This window comes from Barbatula barbatula, assembly GCF_947034865.1.
Source record: "Barbatula barbatula genome assembly, chromosome: 8".
Classification (NCBI taxonomy): Eukaryota; Metazoa; Chordata; class Actinopteri; order Cypriniformes; family Nemacheilidae; genus Barbatula; species Barbatula barbatula.
In genome coordinates, this window is record NC_136771.1 from 19,229,754 (window position 1) to 19,241,309 (window position 11,556).

Below are 11,556 nucleotides of genomic sequence, written 5' to 3' on the forward strand. Positions count from 1 at the left end.
GCAGTTCTAAGGATCAACCCTTATAAAAGCCATACCGTCTTAAAGCTTTTAATTATAGTACTCTCTGTGGCAGATTTATTATAGGTTTATCCAAAAATACCACTATGAAGAATTTGTTGTTAACCTTAACCAATAGGCTACATATTTATTTTTGTAGTGCTTTGGGCGTTATTCTGATTGAACTATTTAAGCAGTTCCGTTAACTAAAATTGAATGAAATATTGGCACAAAAATTGAAAAATGTGAACTTTAACTAAAATGATTTGCAGATAATAAAAACTAAGCTAAAATACAAATAAATGTGTCATACAGCCTACAACGTAAAACTAATAAAAGGATCAAAGCAGATCATAAATTCGCTCAAAAGTAAACTAACTAAAATTAATAGAATATTAATAAACTACCATATAAAACTGAAAACAAAACCTTTAAATTGTCAATATTTTTTCCTCATGGCTCTTTAATATTATTTCAATAATGTGCTACTCTATATACTAATGTTTTTCTAATGTAATGTGCTTCAATTTTGTGTGGCAGTCTCCGGTACAGTAGGTGGCGGGATGTCATTGTCATGCACATCGCTGTCCAACAGGTTTGGAGACGTTGGTGGTGTTTTACGCGTCTCCATAATATATCATATCTACCTATATAGCGCAATGAATCGTCTAACTTTTCGTGGACATACATTATATACATTCATGGAAAGTGTCCGAGGACAAACCCGGCCTTTGTGAAGACGCGTGATATCAGACGTAAGTGTGTTACAGTGAATGTGTGTGTGTGTGTGTTTATCTGACTGAGCTAACGTTAGCTGCTAGCTGAGTAGCATTTTTAATGGTATTTAAATATCTAGTTTTTCCGTCTATCTTCCATTTACATTTAGAACTATAAGCTGATTTTATCCACTCGTTTAACAGGCATTGTATAGAAAAGGTCTGTGGTGGTTTATGATGTATTAATTTTTACCAGGCTCTATTCAACTGATGTGTATTACTAGGAAACAAGACAGGTGACAAATAAGGCGTTAAATGAAGTGTTATGTCACTTTACTTTGATTTATATTTTATGCTCTTTTCAGTTACAATATATATTTTTTACTGTGTCACTAACTTATTTTGCCAATTACACATCTGGACATATCAGACTACAGTCCATGTTTTACATTTTTTGCTGTGGTTTCAGTTCAGGATTGACACCTTTGAACAAGAACATACTTGTTTATTGCGCATAACATATTTAAATTATGATTGATTTGGGAAAGAGACAGTGAGAGACCGGCATCTCTAACTCAGATCTTACAAAATTCACCAAAAAACAAATGAATTGTACAATAATTGTAACTTAGCATGTTAGATTTGCGTATTTTAATAAGGTTATATACTTTCTGGCACACCTCAAGTAAGTAGATGTGATGAAATGAGGTGAACATTTATTATTGCATTACTGCTGCTTAAAGAATTATTAAACATTTACAAACAGGTATTCCTAAAATATAGGTTTATATCAAATGTATTAAAGGAAAGGACATCCGAGAGATTTCCAGGCCTCCTCGTAGACATCATGGTTATAGTTGTTGTCAAGGTCCATAAAAAAAACTAAAGACGTGCTTAAATTGGACCATATTTTTGAAGCGAGGAGAATACTTTGTGCGAAAAACCAAACAAAACAACGACTTTAATCGATATATTCTCCTCTGTCTTTTCAGTCTATGGTGCGCGTTCACGAGAGCACTTCAACGCATGCGCATTCGGTTGGGCAAGTCTTCCTCAATATGGGAATCATCAGACATTTTGAGAAGATCAGCGTATGAACAGCGTTTGTCTGCTTGTAAACACAGAGTTAGGCTTCCGGGTTGTTAGACAGCGTCTGCCCCCATGCGTCAAAGTGCTCTTTTCTGGATCTTGACAACAACTGTATCCATGATGTCTATGAGGAGGCCTTGGATATCACCTCAAATTTCTTAATATGTATTCCGAAGACGCCGGAATGTCTTAAAGGGGTCATATGACATGGCTAAGGTTAAAAAATGCTGTATTTCCACATACCGTGCATGTTTGTATCTCCTCTTTGCTCTGCCTCTCTGAGGCCTGCAGATTTTTCACAAAGCTCATCGCTCTGAAAAGCGATGTGTGCAGTGTTTGGTCGAATGCTTCAAGCGTTTTTTTTATGTTATCGACTGTTGCGTTCAATGTTGACTAGTTGGAGCTTACCGTTTAAACGACTAGTCGATTAGTATCCATATTAGAGGGGGCGAAAACATGACAATTCAGAAATGCATCATCATTTTATTTTTAAACAGAGATTGGTATATGTCTAAAATCTGTTAATTTTAGCAATCCTTAATGCCTATGGTGACAGCTCGAAAATAAAGAAAGGGTTATTTTTGTGTTCTTTTTACACAATTTGCATGCCTTCCTGTTATCCTGTAACTCCAGAGATAGCCTTAATGTCCTTTTAGATTCTTGTACTAGACCTTTCTTTTTTCAGTCCCTATAAAGGGGTCTTATCTCAAATATTCAAAATTTGATTGATTTGACACACATATATTTATTTTCCCATTTTATATTTTTTCCTTCACCATATCCCTTTAGGGCCTCCGTAGACCACTAGTTTTCCAGATTTGGTCATCTAAAAGTTGTGTATTTGGATCAGTGTGATCTAATCCAGTTTTGCTTTGGAAAACATCTCAAAAGATGGATTACCCGATCCTCTATAGCAAAATATGGAATTCCTAAATCCTGCACATTCTTATCCAGATCAAACGTTTTCAACAACTGGCCCCAGAGCCGAAGCACGATTAGAATCGGGAATCTCAATCTGTTCTCAATTTCTTCTCAGGTCATGGATTTCCCAGGGCACTTTGAGCAGATTTTTCAACAGCTGAATTTCCAAAGGCTGCATGGACAGCTGTGTGACTGTGTCATCATGGTGGGCAGTCGTCATTTTAAAGCCCACCGGGCCGTGCTCTCTGCCAGCAGCACACATTTCCGAGCATTGTTTACCGCTGCTGAGGGAGACGCCAGCACGAGGATGATCCACCTGGACTCTGAGGTGGTTACAGCAGAAGCGTTTGCTGCGCTCATGGACATGATGTACACCTCCACGCTTATGCTTGGGGAGAGTAACGTGATGGATGTCTTGCTTGCCGCTTCTCATCTCCATCTCAACGCTGTGGTGAAAGCGTGTAAGCACTACCTTACGACCCGCACTCTTCCAATGTCTTCTCCGGCAGATCGCGGTGGCCAGCATCACTCCGAGCAGCAACACGTAGCAGCTTCTGCTAACTCTCACCTCCAGCGTTCGTTTCTGCTGCAACAGCTTGGTCTTAACCTTGTCAGCTCTGCCCTGAGTGGTACTGAAGAAGGGGGGGGCGGGACCGGGAGGAGAACAGGTTTGCTGTGCGGGTCTGTCGATCAGCGTGGTGCTCAACCGGCGCGTCGTTTCATGAAGCGTAAGCAGCCCTTGGGTCTGATCTGTAATGACCATACGAGGGCGCGTCTGTCCTCACAGGCCGAGGGGATCGTGGGGAACGGTGAGGTCAGGGAGGGTGGAGAGGAGCTTCTTTCACCAGACTCCCACAGTAAAATGATGGACGAGGTTGATGCTGGGGTCATTACAGGGGATGGTTTACTGGAGCACAATGACTACCGAAGAGGACTGAGCCATGAAGACATGCAGCTTCCAAGCCAGTCGGATGGGGGCAGGGGAACCGGAGTAGAAAAAACGTTGATGTTGCCACGCAAAGAAGAGTATCCGGATGCTGGGCATCTCCATGGTGATGGGATTAATATAAAGAATGGAGACGAGGAGGAGCAACAGCAGCACATGCAAGTCGTGGTGAAGAGTGAACCGCTGAGTTCACCTGAGGCTGTGGATGAGACCAGCGATGTGACTTCTCAAGCAGAAGGAAGTTACCAGGTAATTGGTATACATATCAAACTAGTGTAACTGTATTGAATATTTTATCTATTTGATTTTAATTATTACATAGAACACTTATTATATGTGTGGTTACTCTAGCCAGAACCCTTTGACAAATATTTGGTGTGAATTTTCCTCAGGTGGAGGCAGTTGGAGAAAAGCTGGAACTGAGTCCCGAGGGCAGCGAGCGAAGCTTTTCCGACCCCCAGCCCAGCGCTGAGCTGCTGATCAAAACAAACAAAGGATTAGGAGCAGAGAGAGATGGAAGAGTAGAAGAACTCTCCTGCAGCAACACACTGGATTCCTCTGGATTACACATCTCCAGTTTTTTGGGCTCCAAGAGCTTCGCTGGGAGAGCGGTATCATCTAACCTCACCAGTAGTGTGGACCATGTTCCAAATACTACAACCGGGGAGTTTCAACCGGATCACGATTCTGCTCGCTTTTTCCTTGCACCCGATTCCGCCAATGCTGCATCTTCCTCAATGCACCTCCTGCCTGGGGAGACGCAGGTTTACTCCGACCTGCAACAGGAATCCCTCCTTCTACGGCCTGCGAATGATGGAATAGCATCGTCCTCGATGTTAGCATCATCTCGGGTTGGAACCGTGGACCAGCTTGCGCTAGAATTCCAACGCAACATTTTGGGTTTGCAGACCATCCCTCGTTCAACCAGGGGCGGAGGGTGCAACACATTCAGACGTATTGCTCCCAAGGTTCAGGCGAGAGACGTTGCAACAATGCAGCAACAAGATGCCGCCTCCTCTTCCTCCTCAATGCTTCTGAATGGAGTAAACTTTGATTCTTCTCTGTCGGTAGGTCAAAACTGTGGCATCTCCAATGTGAACCCGCTACCCCAGTTGACCAGGGCTTCTGCTGATGTTTTGTCAAAGTGCAAGAAGGCACTTTCAGAGCACAACGTACTGGTGGTGGAAGGAGCCAGAAAGTACGCCTGCAAGATCTGCTGCAAGACTTTCCTCACTCTGACAGACTGTAAGAAGCACATCAGAGTTCATACAGGAGAGCGACCGTATGCCTGTCTGAAATGTGGCAAGCGCTTTAGTCAGTCCAGTCACTTGTACAAGCACTCCAAAACAACCTGCTTACGATGGCAGAACACTGACATGTCCAATGCCCTGCTGTAAGTAAACAGGCACTCCAAAGGCATCATCCAAGAATGCCCAACCAACCATTGAGTTTAATCTGTGCTTGTCTGTGTACTGTCATGGTGGGTCTTAAAAACTTTTGTTCACATGCTTAAGAGCTTTCAAGAGATTTTGAGCTGTTGATGGTGAGCTCTGTAAGTGACAGAATTGTTCTACAGTTTTAAAGTATCTTTAAAAAGAATAATGATGAAAGCTGTAATTGTTTCAAGATGCTGGAACTGCTGAATTATGTGTCTGTTGTATACTATTAAAGTATTCGAGCCTATGTAAATGCTGTCAATAGACTGTTCCAGTGGCAAATACATAAACCAACATTATGTGGCCCAAACTTATCTTCCAGTTGACCTCTGCAAAGGTACAATAACTGTTGAGAAATTTTAATTCAATACAATTAATATACAATAAAATATGAATATATATTAATATTACTAAATATAAAATAAATTGTTATTATAACCAAACACAGAACAGAAGTTAACTTTGGGCCAAACTTGTGCGTCAGATTAAACCTTGTACAGTTTTAACTCCGTTACTTTAGATCCTTTAGGTGCATTTTTCTTTTCTGTTCCGAAACCAAAAGGCTTACTCTGCCAAATATGTTGCTTTCCTGTTTTCCAGTATTGTGAGGCATCGTAAGCACGTCTCTTGGTGGACGGCTTTTCTTGGAACAAGGCTAATATGTAGCAAATGGTTTGGTCTGTACAAATAGTAGTTTACCAAAATCTAAATTTGACCAAAATGCTGTTACGCTTTTTAAGGTAAAAACACGTGCTCCATAATAACAGGACAAACTAAAAATGGATAGATAAACTAAATGTGACGATATGGAAGTAAAAGAGAATTGACTATTAAATAGATACACCTATTAGCTTGGATGAACATTTTCCATATGAACTAACACTTGCTTATTATTACATTCATATTGAAGACATTGCATGACAAATTTGCTTTGGTGAGGTCATTTTAGTAAAGGCTGACAATATGTTTATGTGCCTTCTGATGGATACAAATAATGATCGATGTTTATATTGATAAGCGGTAATGGAAAAAGTGTTCCTTTAAACTTTAATGTTTTGTGGATTCATGGAACTTAAACAAGTTTTAAAAAAGAAGCTATACTGTATATGCACAAATGGATGATGTTTGTTATTGTATACGTTATTGTTTATGAAAACTGTTGACGTTGTTGTAATATAATGGTCATGTTTCAGTGTTTTTTTACGAGTTGTTGTCTTGTATGATGTGTTTGATGCTGTATTGATGGGAGTTGATAAATACTAAGTATGTAATGCCACAGAAAATATTAAGACCACTTAAAAAAAATCTGTTTATTGTTTCTAAGTATGTGTTTAAGTAAAAATAATTTTGTTTCGTTCCGTTTGTTTCATACAACATTTACCCCAAATTCCTAATGAGTACTGCAAAGGCTTTTTGTTATTTTGACCAGTTTTGCCCAAACAAGTTTGTGTTCATGTTTAAAAAACACAGTACGTGTACATGTATTTTAGGATCAGTTTAAAAAGGATTATATGATGAGATGAGCCAGATTATTTTCACATGTTTCATGTGTCTTTACATTCTCTCATATTTTCACATAGCTGTTGGGCAATTGTGTCGTTCCTGAGTTTCTGTTAAAATTCATCAGACACTGGCTTGGAATTGCCACAATACATACAGAAATGCTAAAAAAAGGCAAACTGAAGTGGTCTCTTAAGTTTTTCATGGCTGTATTTTTTCACTAGATTTAGCTGCTTTCCAACCTATAAATAAATAGGTTCCAACCTGTAATAAGCTACCTTACTTTTAGCATCTGATTTGTGTAATCTTTTTTTTTTAGCGGTTATAATGTAAAAACACTATTACAGCTGTTGACATTGTCGTAAATATGGTCACTGATTGAAATCTTGTTACATTGAATGAACTCAAAGGTTCTGATTATGGTAAATCATACCCCCTTAAAACTTAACCAAAAACCTGTGGTTGAGGATTAAACAGTAGAACTGTTCCATAACATGAATGTTTAATTTTTTTAAGTGTTTCCTAACTGATTATTTATCAAACTTTTCTGTTACTGAATTTTAAGGACATTAATCTATTATCTAAACGTGTGAATTTCAAAAGTTCAACATGTATTTAAACAGTTTAGACATCGATTGTCACATAAAATGACCTTTAAGGTATGTACATATGTGTTAACTGTACAAACAGTTTTATGTAACGTGAGATGAAAGAAACTTCAATCACTATGGAAATAAAACAAAACTAAAGAGTTTGTGTATCATCACATATTGTTAGTGTGGTCATTTTTTCTACCATTTTAAAACTAATATAGTGAATAAAATTATGAGTAAAGTTACACATAATTGTATTAAGAGTATTTATTTAAGTGTAAGTATTTTATTGTATTAATGGATTTCAGGAAGGGAAGACGTCCGAATTTACATTTGGCAGATGCTTTTTATCCACATTGCATTTTCCTTTACATTTATACATAGGTATGTGCAATCCCTGGGATCAAACCCACAACCTTGCGTTGTTAAAGCAATGCTCTTACCACTGAGCTACAGAATTTTAACCTGTCCTTAAACCAAAACTAGAGGCTAAACGCACAAAAACAGAACTATTTGTGAGACTAGCATTGACACGGCTGGACTTTGTAGATCATTGATCTCAGACGGTGGACCTTGTCTGTGTACTCACAAACAAACATTAGCATTGTTGATCTTTAACGTAAAAGTTAACACAAAATATGAATTATCACTTGAACACAGTGTGCCAGTTTAGATGTGTGAAATAGACAATTACCCGTAAGAATATTTTTATTTGATAAAAACTATAACTCTGGTTTGGAAAAACACGGGTAAGAACCGTCCCTTTAACCGGCTCAATGGCATATCCATCTAGACCTTAAGTTCTTTAGGCATAGGTTCTCCCCTGAGTCCAGCCAGCAGATTGTTGGCAGCAAGTGCAGACATGGCATTCCGTGTGGTGTAGGATGCGCTGGCAATGTGGGGAAGAATCACTGCACAGACAAAAAAGGCCTGTCAAAGCTCGTACAAACGTACGCATATTTAACCAAACCTTTACAGAATAGCACACATGTATGCATACCACAGTTTTTCAGTGTGAAAAGTGGATGGTTTGTGGGCAGCGGTTCAGGGGTGGTGACATCCAGCCCAGCTCCAGCGATCTGACCAGTGGACAGCGCTTCATACAGATCTTCCTGATTAACCACGCCCCCTCTTAACAACAATAACACAGGGTTAATTCATTGTTACACGTTTATACATTTATTGTTGGTGCCTTTTGGTATGATTTTATAGCAGCCAACGTTTTGAAAACCACTGCCATGGACAAACATTTACCTGCTTGTGTTGATGAAGATAGAGTTTTTCTTCATTTTAGTAAACAGATTCTTATTGCAGATCCCCTGAGTCTCAGGAGTCAAAGCACAACACACGGCCAGGAAATCCGACTGCTTTGCCACCTCATCGAAAGAGACTGAACACAAACAGCACGTTTTATACTTTTAAGCCATAACGAAGTTTGATTTTTATGAATTAATCTGAATTTGGAATAAACTTTTGTGCAAATAAAGTTGGAGTGTAGTAGATCTCACCATATTCTGCTTGTATCATATCTGCGAGCTCAGGTCTTGGTGCCACATCTGTGTAAATGAACTTCTTTACCTTAAATGGCTTCAGGCGCTCTGCGATGGCCACACCTACCCAACACACATACACAGTATAATATTACCCTATTAATAATACCATACTCCTCCAAATGAACAATATTGTATTTAATTGATTGGAAACCAGCTAAATTTAAGAAATAGTTTGTCCAAGATTTAAATCAAATTTATTGATTTCAGGAAATGTATGGGAGCACTAACCCTGTAATAAATGACTATAAATAAAACAGCTATGTGGCTATTCCTTACCAATCCTCCCGAGTCCCAATATGCCAACTGTGCTGTTTGCTAGTTCATAACCACACAGCCATTGAGTTCTCCATGTTCCCCAGCCACCCCTAAACACACACATGTATAAATCCGTCCTATAATGGATGATTTATTTGCTGTGAGTGTGAATGTGAGTTTGAATACGTTTTAGCTTCATGCGTGGCTTCGACGAGTCTCCGAGATGTAGTAAGCAGCAGGGCAACTGTCAGTTCAGCCACAGCATCAGTAAGGACATCTGGAGTATATCCCACACAGATGTTCCTGGAAAACACAGACCCACGTCAGCAGGTTACACTTCAGGAAATTCATTTTTAGAATGTACTCACACAACTGACCTTTTCTTGAGCTCATCCAAAGAGAGATGATCGAAACCCACTGACATAGTGCTGACCACTTTCAAATTTGGACCTGCAATATTGACACCCAGACATTGTTCAGGATTTTCTTACTCAGCCAATGTTTACATAACATGTATGTAAAACAACAGTAAATGTTTAATTAAAACAATTATGAGCAACATAGACAGCGAATGAATAATATCTGCAATTTACCTCTTTTAAATCACATGTACTATCATGTACTAATAGAAAAATTCTATTATAATTGTATAAAGTCTTGAATTAAAATAAATGTCTGAGGTTGTCAAAACAATAAAGCGCAAACACCAGGGTTAACCACGTCACTAAATTGTCCTTCTTTTGTCTTATGACGTGCATTGTGAACCAACCTGCAGCGTCCAATAATTCTGCATCGATCTTCTCTGTGAGTACACACAGTATTCCATCGCAACCTTTGACCTTTTTCAGCAGTTCATTTCTGGGCACAGGGTCATCAGAGTCCCACATCTCAAGCTGCACTCTGCCATTGAGCAGAATTGAATGTTATGAAGAACAAAACAAAGTGATTTTGAGTTTTGAGTTATATCTTACATAAACCAACAAATAAACTGACCAAAATCATAATCATTTCAACTGACTTTTTATGCATAATTGAGCACTTGGTCTAATTATTTATAAAAAAAAATATTTTGTGATTAAAAGTGTGAAATACTGTAGCAGGTGATTAGCCTTCAACCTAATGCTAGGACTGTGAACACTCATCCAGATGGTCAAAAGTTTGTTATTAACTTTCTCTTCTCTGTAGTTACTTATCTTGAGAGCAGAAGTTCCAGTTATCACATGCTGAACCAATATTTAGTTTACAAAATAGGGTCCTGGCGGGGTAATACTCAGACTTAAACTTGCATTTGGCAGACGCTGTCATCCAAATAGTTCAGAGAGTTATAGCATTATACTAAACATTTGTTTCTAATTATGTGCATACGTATTAATATGCACATACTATCTCTACTAAAGAGATGATCGAAACCCACTGACAGTGCTGACAACTTTCAGATTCAAGGGTTTTCCATCATTGGCATCCTTGGCATCATTTTCATGCCAAGGATCCCCAACTATGATGAACCTTTTACAAGGGACCCCGGTCTAAAATACATTTTAATTTTCTTTGTACAAAGAAGCGTTTAACAGTTAGACAAATAGTACGTGTAATATTAAAAAGAGTAGAGACAACTAATTGTTTTGTTGAAATTAAACGGTAATAATCTTCAATAGAAGAGGAGGCCCCCTGTAAACTGCAGTTTACTACTAAAACGCTTACAAACACATACCAGCCATCAGCACCAACGCATTTCCATGAGAGATTTGCAGAAACCGTTGCAGTTTCCATTATAAACATACAATTACCATCATAAACATTAAATCCATTAGAATTTACATGAGGGGTTTTAAATCGTTTTTAGCAACAACTATTTATAAACCTTATGTTCTTGGGGTAATACATTATTTTGGTGCATATAATACGTCTAAGCATAATGACACAACAGAAGTCATATTAGCTACGTGTTGATCCAAAAAAAGAATAAAGTCTCAGTGTGAATTAATATAAATTTATTATTTGTACTTCTTCATGATGTATTTCAACAAAACCAACACTGCAAAACGGGTGACCCCACGCATTTTACGCATCCGAAATCTGCTCTGATTTAAAGACGTCATCAAACCTACCGTCCGGACTTTCGGAGAATGTCCAGTCCGTCCGGCGGCACCTGCCGCGTCACATACACTCTCGGTATCGTGGACATCGCGCGTGGAAATCCAGCTGCGCTACACGCAGATACTTCAACGCCGATCCTCTGCAGTCTCCTGAGCGCTGTTCTACTACACCACATCACTGTCAAGATCAATCCAGCCAAGGGTGTTGGGTTGAGAGGAGAGGATGGCAATACTCGCGATCTGCGGGTGCTGTGTGGGGACAGAGAGAGTCACTGGAGTTTGGGGAGGAAACCCGTGCGTGGTCTGACGCTCTCCAGACAACACCATGCGCAAAGCAAATATGAAAGATAAAATGCTTTTTGGTTGTTTTCCTTTACATTCCAAAGTACTTGAACTGGCCACTAAACAGTGTGCGTCTCAGTTTCTGGTATCAACGATATTGATTTACTTTAAG

The 11,556-nt window shown here is 39.0% G+C and overlaps 2 protein-coding genes across 3 annotated transcripts; one reads left to right on the forward strand and one right to left on the reverse strand.

Annotated features, from left to right (window-relative positions):
• Positions 1-545: 545 nt before the first annotated feature.
• Positions 546-5,355, forward strand: zbtb5 (zinc finger and BTB domain containing 5). Of its 2 annotated transcripts, none has more exons than XM_079462413.1 (3): positions 546-752; positions 2,839-3,918; positions 4,062-5,355. In XM_079462413.1, the coding sequence occupies exons 2-3, from the start codon at positions 2,842-2,844 to the stop codon at positions 5,064-5,066; spliced, it is 2,082 nt and encodes a 693-aa protein (XP_079318539.1). In that variant the 5' UTR covers positions 546-752; positions 2,839-2,841; the 3' UTR covers positions 5,067-5,355. The 2 variants fall into 2 exon arrangements, with proteins under 2 accessions (XP_079318539.1, XP_079318538.1); XM_079462412.1 differs by lacking the exon at positions 546-752 and adding an exon at positions 1,706-2,018.
• Positions 5,356-6,392: 1,037 nt separating this feature from the next.
• On the reverse strand, positions 6,393-11,543 carry grhprb (glyoxylate reductase/hydroxypyruvate reductase b). Its single transcript, XM_079462414.1, has 9 exons — positions 11,115-11,543; positions 9,776-9,906; positions 9,384-9,456; positions 9,193-9,309; positions 9,028-9,116; positions 8,707-8,811; positions 8,453-8,588; positions 8,199-8,329; positions 6,393-8,109 (listed from the first exon to the last, which is right to left on the reverse strand). Exons 1-9 carry the CDS (start codon positions 11,276-11,278, stop codon positions 7,988-7,990), a joined length of 1,068 nt encoding a protein of 355 aa, XP_079318540.1. The 5' UTR covers positions 11,279-11,543; the 3' UTR covers positions 6,393-7,987.
• Positions 11,544-11,556: the final 13 nt, after the last annotated feature.

Coding starts and splice junctions, on each gene's coding strand:
- zbtb5 (XM_079462412.1), top strand. Junction 3,919..4,061: donor AAGCAGAAGGAAGTTACCAG/GTAATTGGTATA, acceptor AATTTTCCTCAG/GTGGAGGCAGTTGGAGAAAA.
- grhprb (XM_079462414.1), bottom strand. CDS start 11,278: ATGTGGTGTAGTAGAACAGCGCTCAGGAGACTGCAGAGGATCGGCGTT. Junction 9,457..9,775: donor AGAATTATTGGACGCTGCAG/GTTGGTTCACAA, acceptor TCAATATTGCAG/GTCCAAATTTGAAAGTGGTC. Junction 8,812..9,027: donor ATTGGGACTCGGGAGGATTG/GTAAGGAATAGC, acceptor TGTGTTGGGTAG/GTGTGGCCATCGCAGAGCGC.